The 10,736-nt window shown below is 38.7% G+C and overlaps 1 protein-coding gene across 5 annotated transcripts in view; it reads right to left on the reverse strand.

The window, feature by feature from the left end:
- Positions 1-10,736, reverse strand: part of LOC107693111 (kinesin-like protein KIF13B) — a 54,463-nt gene that overhangs the window by 21,913 nt on the left and 21,814 nt on the right. For 4 of the 5 annotated variants that reach the window (XM_016492367.1, XM_016492368.1, XM_016492370.1 and 1 more), the window contains 11 exons: positions 10,440-10,455; positions 10,221-10,281; positions 9,557-9,649; positions 8,414-8,594; positions 8,240-8,327; positions 7,439-7,573; positions 3,481-3,593; positions 1,404-1,515; positions 1,018-1,230; positions 826-936; positions 543-677 (listed from right to left, as the gene is read on the reverse strand). In XM_016492367.1, coding sequence (XP_016347853.1) covers positions 543-677; positions 826-936; positions 1,018-1,230; positions 1,404-1,515; positions 3,481-3,593; positions 7,439-7,573; positions 8,240-8,327; positions 8,414-8,594; positions 9,557-9,649; positions 10,221-10,281; positions 10,440-10,455 — 1,258 coding nt within the window. The remainder of the gene's footprint in view (positions 1-542; positions 678-825; positions 937-1,017; positions 1,231-1,403; positions 1,516-3,480; positions 3,594-7,438; positions 7,574-8,239; positions 8,328-8,413; positions 8,595-9,556; positions 9,650-10,220; positions 10,282-10,439; positions 10,456-10,736) is intronic. The other variant, XM_016492369.1, reaches the window with a different exon arrangement.

The raw sequence follows: 10,736 nt of genomic DNA on the forward strand, positions 1-10,736 counted from the left end.
AACTACAAACTTTCCAGTGATGTCTGTGAGAAAGGGATATTCACTTGACAAGCTCGCGCATCTGCGCCGCCGCGCGCTCAATCCACTCAGCGTGCTTTGCTTACCAGCTGGCGCAAATCAGCAATGCAGGCATTAATAATGAATGTTTTAAATACATTGCATACATATACTTCGTAGACATCTTTAATCTCTAATAACTCCATTCTGCTGTCTGTTGTCAGTGTTTCTTTGTCTGAATATGGCACTTATCACATGCTGTGTGGTATCGGCGTTTGGTATCGGGGCATTTTAACGAGTACGAGTACATGAGCTCAGTATTGGGACCGATACTGATACCAGTATCGTATCGGTGCATCCCTAATTATAATATATACTTGTTATATATTGTATTACATTAAAACGTGTATAATAATAATAACAAACATGCATAATATATGTAATAAGTAGAAAATAATATAAATAATAATACTATTAATATAATAATGATATACACACAATATACAAAACTCTTAATAAAATAAAATAAAATATTTGTGCATTACCTTTAGATAATAAACTAATAGTTCATTAAGGGCAGGGTCAGCGTTGAGGTTGACCAGGAAGCATTTATCTTCTCCAACCTTGATACCAGATGACTGCAGAGAGATGCCAAGACTCTCCAGCTGTTTTTGTCTCTCCTGTGCAAAGAAAAAAACAATGCGAGAAGAACTTTAGCGTCCTCTTCTGTGTTTGACGGATGGTGTTATGGAACATGAACTACAGAACATCCAGACATAAACAAAATTACAGTCCAGACAAAACAGTGCAAATTGTTGTTGCTGTTACTTGTGCAATTTCCTCAGTCTTCCTCAGCTTCTCTTCCCAGGTGACCATCATCTCCTGTATCAATTTCTCCGATTCCTCCAGTCTATCCTTCAGCTCTGGTGCCTTCATAGACTGTATATGGAACATGGCTCTTAACATGCTGTTTTTGACATTTTGGAACTTCACACTAAGAAAATGATAAAAAATGTGTACCTCAGCCTGCGTCAGCTGATCTCGCAGTTTCTCCACCTCTTCTCGGAGTTCCCGGATGATCCTGGCATTGGGGTCTTCATTGACCACGGCGTGGTTGACGATGCTCTTTGCTCGGTCTGCATAGCGTAACGTTGATAGCGTCTCATCATAATTATCTGCCGCAGGGCTTACAGTGGCAACCATAGCAGTCCGACTGTTTCCACCCAGACTGTCCTGTGGTTACACCAGAAGGACGGACATTAAACATCAATGCACAGGGCAGAGTGGGCCCTTTCCAGAGATTTTATAAATTCAAAAGTGTGTGGATGGAACTGAATTGGAAAACGTAAAAAATACTGTGGAAATTCCCCTTCCTGGTGTTTACCGGACAGAATGAGTGTTCATACCTTAAGCAGCCATGTCAGCACCGAATCTCTGTAGGGCACAAACTTGTTCTTGTTCTTTCCAGCACCCTGGTCTGCCAGAGCTGAGATCACCAAACCCAGAGTGGTTAAAGACCTGTCCAGTGTGGAGAGGAAAGATAGAAATGGAAAAAATAAGTGAGAGAGAAACAGACCAAGGAGAAAGACATACTTCACACACATAAATATGCACTGGCAGGCCAAAAAGCCTTCACCAGATTTATAAACCTTTCTCAGAACAAACTGTGCCCCTTAGATGTAGACAATTTAACAACTCTGATTCTCCACAGTATCTTTAATCAACTAAATTACATTCTTAGAGGGCTAAAACATCCAGACACAATATTAGTGGGGAGCTTCGCACTGGAAATGAAGATTATGTCTACACAGAAGACAAACTTATTTCAAAACAGTTATTTTCCATGACATGTCTCCTGTAAAAGTCAAAGCACCCATCCAACAGAAAAGGAAAACGCCTCAATTCAGTGCCATAGGAAAATATTCAGAGGTGACTCAGATATTCAGAGAATAGATTAAGCAAGAGAATCTCACGAAAACATGTCTGGGTCACATTTTACTCCAAAATTGAAAGGGAAAAATTTATAAAATTAGACGAAGAAAATGAAGATGATTTTTGGAGCATGTAATTGTTAATAAATAATTTACAATTAATAATATAATATCATATAATCAATCTCCACATTGCTTGTCCTTGGTAGGGCATAATATAATGTAACATATTATATATAGTAATATGATAGATAACATCAGAAATACAATAGCAAATGTAGATTCTACAGCGTCTAATACTTCAGCTTCATTCATCACACCCAAAGATAAACTGCAGTGCTATACCCTGCCCATTCTGGCGGGCTTTGGCGGGCTTCGTCGCCATAGGCGCCATAGGCCCAAAAGATCGGATGACCAATCAATTAAATTCGGATAACACCGAGATATTATTAGACCAAAAAAAAAAAAACAGTACACAGAATCTCTTGGATTACAATTTGCAACTAGATGGATGTACTGTTGCTACAATCCATCACGCTCCCTAATGTCGCAAAACTCTGAACTTTTGGTAGTACCTAGGATAGCAAAGTCCACTAAAGGAGGTAGAGCTTTTTCGCATTTGGCTCCCAAACTCTGGAATAGCCTTCCTGATAAGTTCGGGGTTCAGACACACTCTCCGTTTAAATCTAGATTAAAGACTCATCTCTTTGGCCAGGCATTCAAATAATGCATCTCATAATCTTGTACTGCAGTTATATCTGATCAAATGCGTATTATTATTCTTTAGCTTGGGTTAAACAAATAAATTTTACTTGGCTGGAACAGCAGCTACGCTAATTATGTCTCTATTTGTTTCTCTGTTTTTGCCACGGGATTGACATCTTGTGTAACTTTGATCAGTCTGGATCCAGAACACCTGAGAAGAGATGATGCAAACCCCTCAGAGGACCTCAGATGATGCCAACCCTGAAACAACATACAGAACTACCAAACTTTGCTATAAGTTTGATTGCATCATATAATAATTGCTGTTAATAGTGTTCATCGTCTGTTTGATTACGTCTTTAATTGATTTTTTGTTCATTTCTGCTGTATGTACATAAACTGACAGTCACCACTGATAAGCTACTACTAAATATTTGCATCATTTGCAATGATTTGTATCGTAAAAAAGCGCTATACAAATAAACTTGAATTGAATGATATTGATTAATGGACCAAAAAACTAATAAATATTATTTTATTATTACAAATTATTAATTATTATTATTATTAATTATAACATAACATAATGCTTTTAATTGCCAAAAAAATGTGTCCAAATGCAGAATTTTTGTTTATTTCAGGCTTCCTTTAAGGTAAAAATAATTTTGTATTTTTTGGGGCAAAGTATCAATTAGACTTGTTCTTGTTCTTCCATAAGATTAATGCAAAACATCTGCAGGTTTGTACATTCATTTAAAAAAGTACCATGACAAGACAGATAAAAATTTTGTTTTTTTAAAAACCACAAAGGCAGGCATCATGCAGAATGAGTCAAGGTTGCACACACTTGTTAATGTTGCTGCCTTCCTTGAGCCGCTCGCCTGCAGCGCCCGTCTTTGCAGCTCTCTCACTTCCTGCCAGGTCCACCAAACTCAGCTTACTCACCTTTTCCCCACTTGTCTGTAGAAAGAGAAAAAGAACAAAAAAAGAAATGAGACGCTACGTTCAAAATTGAATACTGCTTACTGCATAATATACACTGGCTACTTTTTTTTCGGAATAGCATGTCACTTGACCTCATTACGTGTATGTTTCCATGATTGGCGCCTAGTTATCCTGGAAATAAACAGTGAACTAGCAGTGGCGGGAACTCATAAAAAAAGCAACATAAATAATCCCTCACTACTGAACATTTCCATGGTTGTCAATCCTGTCTGTGCTTATCCTCCCTAGAAACCCAGGGAAACGGCTTTAAATGTTAAATTTGTGTATGAATGACCACGCTGGACAAATTCTGGTGAGCTGTCCTATATTATGAAGGAACAATGACAAGAGAGGCTATAGTGGGCCGTAGACAAGCATCCATTGCTCTCCTCTCTATTGCACAGCATTGGAGCAGTATGTGGGGTGGAGTTCCTTTATGTGCCCCAGCATCAGACCTTACTGTACACAATCCCCGTTTGAGCATCAGAGATGAGGTTTAATTAAGAGGAGAGGCAGAGAGACGGGAGTGTGAGCTGAGAGGATATGGGAAGTCGTGAGGAGGGGGGACTGAGCTGGACCGAGATTACAGTGCATTACAGCAACAAAGAGAGTCCTTGTGCTGCGAAGGCTTCAGGCTCCACATGCACATTGGCTGAGAATACACGATCATATAGAGCCAGAGTTAATTCATTAATCTATAATCAGCTATTTAAAGGAGACATAATCTGCTCTTTTGTAGCATTTTTTTTCCCTTCTTTAACTACACTCAAGTTACTTCTTTATGACCCATTTCCACCTTCTCTTTGACCTTTAGAACGAACAGGCTGTTCTTGCTACTGTACCTTTAAGACTTCTAAATATGTGAGTGACCTCTGCAAGCACATTGTTATGAGTAAACCCCTCACAACACATTAGCAACTGCATAGCGAGGCAGTGACAACCACTCAGAACACCCTAGCAACTACAGAGATAGCCTACATATTAATCCCAAAGAACGTATTAGCAACTACATGGAAACGCCCTGGAAATCACCAAGAACACCCTAGAAACCACATAGCAACAAGGAAACACTGAGTGACAACCACTCAGAACACCTTATCCACCTTTTAACCATACATTAACCCTCTCAGAACACCTTTGAAACTGCATAGCAACACCCTGACAACCACTCAGGACACCCTAGCGACCTTATAGCTATCCATTAACCCCTCAGAACATCATAGCAACTGCACAGCAATGCCCTGAATACCACCTAAAACACCATAGAAACCACATAGTTATGCACTAAACACTCATAACACCTTAGAAACTGTGTAGCAACACCCTGATAACCACCCAGAACACCTTATCCACCTTTTAACTATACATTAACCCTCTCAGAACACCTTAGAAATTGCACAGCAAGACCCTGACAACCACTCAGGACATCCAGCAACCTTATAGCTATCCATTAACCCCTCAGAACACCATAGAAACTACATAGCAATGCCCTGAAAATCACCTAAAACCCCGTAGCAATCACATAGTCATGCATTAACCACTCAACACCCAACACATTGCAACACCCTGACAACCACCCAGAACACCCTAGTAACCTTATAGCCATGCACTTAGTCATCAGAAAACCATATAAACTACATAGAAACACCCTGACAACCACTCAGGATACTATAGCAATCATATAACTACGCATTAACCTCTTAGAACACCACAGAAACTGTACAGACATTCCCTAAAAACCATCTAAAACACCCTAGAAACCACACAGCTATGCACTAACCTTAGAAACTGCATAGCAATGACCCAGACAACCACTCAGAACAACCTAGCAACCTTACAGTCATGCACATACCCCTCATAACATTTTATAAACTACATAGCAACACCCTGACAACCACTTAGGACTGCCTGGCAATCACCTAGCCATCCATTAACACCTCAGAACACCACAGCAACTGTACAGCAATGCCCTGAAAACCACCTAAAACACCTAGCAACCAAAAAGCTAAGCATTAACCACTCAGAACACCTTAGTAACTTCATAGTAACACCCTGACAACCAACCAGAACACCTTAGCAACCACCTAGTTATGCAGTAGCCCCTCAAAAAACTTTAGCAATTACATAGCAATGTCCTGGCAACCACTCCGAACACTCTGGCAACTGCATAGGTACACATTAACGCCTCAAAATATCTTAGCAACTGCCAGAGCTGGGTAGTTTACTTACAAACGGTAGTCCGCTACTGATTCCAAATTACATGACATAAATTGTAGTTAGCAACGTAATCCACACATTGCACATTTTAGGTAATACAATCAGACTACTTTTTCCATTACTTTTAGATGACTTTTGACCCATCTCGTTTATCACATTGATTTAAAAAGGATCTTGTACCATATCTATATAAAAATGCAAAGAAAAAGAAAATATATTCCATTCCAAGTGCCTTAAACATTAAATTATGTCAAGGTTTCCCAAACTGGGGTTCATAAACTAACTGCAAGTGGTTTGTGAGTTTAATGAAAACCAAATAATTAATTAAATAATAAAAATGTAAAATTAAAATAAGTTATTAATTAAACCATAATTTATTACATAAATAATATGTGATCATGTAATCTATAAAAAAGTAACTGTAGTCTGATTTAGAATATTTAAAAATGTAATTTAATCTAATTACAAGTACTTAATTTTTGAAATCTGACTACGTAATCCAGATTACATGTAATCAGTTACTACCCAGCTCTGGCAACTGCATGGCAATACTCTGGGAGAACCCACAAGTGTTAACTAGTGGTGAGTTTACACAGTCAAGCACAGACAATGTAAAAATCTTATTTTTAAGTAGCTGTTTTCCATAATATGCTAAACACAGATTTTAATACAAAAGAATTTGGAAATCCGAGGTAATCTACTGCCTCACATTTCCCAACAGCGCTGTTTGCATGGAAAACCACAGCATGCAAAAGACAGCACTGATGACTGCGCTGGAAAAATACACACATCATTACTTATCGATGACTGAGATGACAAGCAGCACATACATGAGGGCTGGGTTTGGTGCACAGGTATGTGCATGCAGGCTAAAACTTTATCATTGCTCTGTTTTAGTGACAACATGCTAAGTTTAGATCTTGCACCTGTTGAGTGGCCAGCACAGTCCAGGCCCTGATGAATTATAGATTAGGGACTGGACACAAGTCGAATCAGGTGATCATGACATACGGCACAAAAGAAAAGCAAAGTGACACCAGGACAGCACAAGAGGAGATCAGCTGACGTCTAAACTCGGACACTCTATCATTTATTCATCAATTTTCCTGCCATTTGCATGAGCTCTCTCCATGCTCACGATAAAGCCGATAAGGGAAGGTTTACTTGGTCCAGAGTGCACTTAATGGTACAAGATCATTGGAGATGCATAAATTAAATGAATTATGCAATATTATAAATAGGAAACAACCGGTAATGATCCAAAGTCTACTATTTGCATAGTCATGTTTATTCAGAATTCAGAAACTTGACCCAACCTGATAGCCAAACTATGCTGGTATGCAAAGGTTAGCCAATCATAAAGAAGGTCATTTACATGAAGTCTAAAAATGTACAGCAGTAAAAGCTAAGGGTGCAAAATGGTAATGATTATAAGTTTTATGGTGCAAGAAACTTTGTCTAACATAAAAAGTGGACTTAAGAAATAAAACCTGAAGTGTGTAGGGTGTGACCCATTTAAGTGATTTTCCACTTGTATTATCTTGCATCTAAATCTTAATCTATGAAAATCAGCTTTAGAACAGTGTGTGTAAATGTGTCCTTACCCCCGACTGCAGGTCCTTTAGTGTGTGCGTGAGGATGATATTGAAAACGGCATGGGAGCGACTGCTTTCCTCATTCATATTGGTGGCCGCCACAGTGCGGGATTTATTCCCCTCAGACATCAAGGACTCAATGTCCTTTGGGTAGGAGAAGGGACACGATTAGAATCTCAGACATGCTTTAAAGGTCAGAAATACTGCACACTTGTGCATACTTATTTTTTTTGTTTAAAAAAAAGCAAAGCAGTAAAGATGTCCTGAATATGGCCTCTAAAAATAAGGCAGGCACAATGCTGATGAATTATGGTTACTGCAAAGTAACCTGTTTTTAGGTTTTGAACTGAGTTAAATAGGGCTTCCACAATGATCACCTATGGAATCTCTGTAATTCTACAGAATGGATTAAAATTTGTACAAATGTGTTAATCCAAAGCATTGAACACATTAAACCGATTTAAACTCAACATAATTTAGTAGAATTAAAAGAATCGGTGACAAATTACACAATTCCATGCATCAAATTCTGCAAAAAGCCATGGAAATCTGTTTTTAGAAAGGCTTTAGAATGACAAAGATTTCCATAAGACCAAAAACATCAGCAGTGACATGTCGTATTGTGAGCTGACTACAAACATTCCTACAGTGGGATTTGCTAAGCATCAACTGCAGACCCAAAGAGGGGATAACTGAGCCACATGATCAACTAAACGACAGTATATATTGGGAAAAAAGGAGGTGAAAGTTCAAACAGTGTAAAGCGTATGTTATTCCACCATTAAAGATATTTTTGTCCTATTTTGTTACCTTGTAACTTTCTACTGCAAGCCTTGATAGACCATCAACATAAGGCCCCAAAACTTTATGCTCTCTCACTCTTAAGGCCTGTCGACTCCTGTGGGAAAAATGGATATTGTGTAAGATCGACATCTACAGCAGAGTAAAGCTCAGAGATTCTACATAAGACACAATAGGCTTCACCCTTTGGGGTCCAACAGGTCCCGGACTTTCTCGTTGTAGATTTCCATATAAGAGACTTCCACGGTGAAGCTCTCTTCCTCTCGCTGCTGTTGAATGGTCCGCTCAAACAGAGAACTGCAGAGTCTGGGGATCAAACCGGGTTGGTCTGCCGAACCCATCATGGTGTATGACTTCCCAGAGCCTGAGGGAAATGACAAGTTCTCATGTTACTTAAAATAAATACTCAGTACTTGAAGGGGTCATCGGATACCCATTTTCCACAAGGTGATATGATTCTTTAGGGTCTTAATGAAAAGTCTATAACATACTTTGATTAAAATTTCTCAATGGTAGTGTAAAACAACACCCTTTTTACCCTGTCAAAAACAGCTCTTTTCAGAGCAAGCCGTTTTCTTGCATGCCACTTTAAATGCAAATGAGCTCTGCTGACCCCACCCCTCTCTTCCGAGCCGCTCTCTGAGAGACGGTAAACTTTAGCTGCATTCATCGTGAAACTTGCTAACTAGCACGTTATTAGGAAAGGCGATTTGTAAAGATTCATAAAAAAAAACATATACTCACTTCTTCTGTAGGTGAAGCTGGATCACGAATGATTCGTGCGAACATAGACGCATTTAGGTAGATCGGGGGGTGCATTCCCTTCACAAACAAACGTAATCCACTGCGTCTTCAGCGGCTCAGATGTCGGGAGTAAATGACGACTGCTATGTTCATTATTACATCCAACAACAGAAAACCTCAATCGCTTAGGAGTCATTCTTGTCTACATCTGCTCCGGCGTCGAAACAGTGGCGGACTGATGACAGCTCACTCAGGGCGGGTCAAAGGTAAAACGCTAGTGTCAATCAACTATCGTGGGAGGGCCTGGGTCAGTGTGACGTCACACAGACAAGAAGCTGAGAACGGCTTGATTTGAGAAAGGGGTAATGATTTAAAAAAACACTGGGTGGATTTTTATCATTATAGGGTGCTTGTGTACACACACTGCCAACATACATTTATGTTCAAACAACATGTAAAAGTGCATTTAGCATCCGATGACCCCTTTAACATAAATAATCACATTACAAAAGAAGAGTGGTTATGTTTAGAGTGCTTTTAAAAAAACTGAGCAAAGGTCATTGCGTACAAAGCATTACTCACCAGTCTGCCCATATGCAAAAATACAGGCATTGTAACCCTGAAAGGCATTGTGCAAAAGACTCTCCCCAAGGCACTGAAACACTACATCTTGGCCTGTTAAAATATGATTGAATGACAATTAAGACAGACGTCCATAAATGTGAATCTTACAAGAACCTGACAAGAACATTTTCAAGTGATGTATGACTCTGAGATAACAATTAAACTAAACTAAGGTTATGGTTCTAAAAATAGGCTTCACTGTAGCTTCAAAATGATTCATCATGTGAAGGAGAGAAACAGAGGAAAACAGGAGAAACCACGTATGGCTGTGCTGAAGTGCATGACGACACCTAAACAAATACAGCTTAAAAAAATGGCATAATGAAAAAAAATTTATGTCCCTAAAAATAAGAAATAAAATTATTTATATATATACAATTATTTATATATTATAAATCAAATCACTTGACTTGAAACTGTACTGAAAACCTCAAGGTGGCACACTGTAGATTTTCTGGAAAAACCTTGTTAGTACAAATGATCTTGATGTGTAAACAAAACCTTATCTTCACTAGCACCACCAGCACTAGCGCAAGAACCATCAAAGATGATACAGATGAGATATTTGGTACTGAACCAAAAGACAAAGTGGCTTCTTCAAGAAGTGTTTCCAGAAACTGACCAGCAAACTTCTCTGTCTCTGACTCATCCATCGACCAAAAACAGTAGTCATAGGCGAAGGTCTTGACAAAAGGGAGACAGATAGATAGAGATAAAAATGGTTACCCTGTGTTTCCATTTGTTTTATTCTATCAAACTTGTATACTGTATGAATGTTCTATCAAACTTGTATTTTGTGTGTTGTAAGCATGTTTATTTTAGACAGAAATGAGGGTCATACCTTTGGCTGACCCCTGCTGCAAGACGATCCAAGGAGAGGGGGCATATGGGAAAAAAACAGAAAAAGAGATTGTTTAAAAACAAATCACGTATGCATGTATTTTAGAAGAATGCACAATTTCAATGTGGCTGCGCTGAAGTACAAGATGACAAGTAAGATTCTGTATAAACTAAAAAAGTTCATGTGTTATTTTGGATGTGATATCATGAAAATAGTATTAATACCACTGTACATATACCAGGATTCAATGCCATGGTATTATTAGAGTTCCATAATATTTACACTGGCAGGAATTGG

Source organism: Sinocyclocheilus anshuiensis, unplaced genomic scaffold (assembly GCF_001515605.1).
Source record: "Sinocyclocheilus anshuiensis isolate Anshui unplaced genomic scaffold, SAMN03320099.WGS_v1.1 scaffold222, whole genome shotgun sequence".
Lineage (NCBI taxonomy): Eukaryota > Metazoa > Chordata > Actinopteri > Cypriniformes > Cyprinidae > Sinocyclocheilus > Sinocyclocheilus anshuiensis.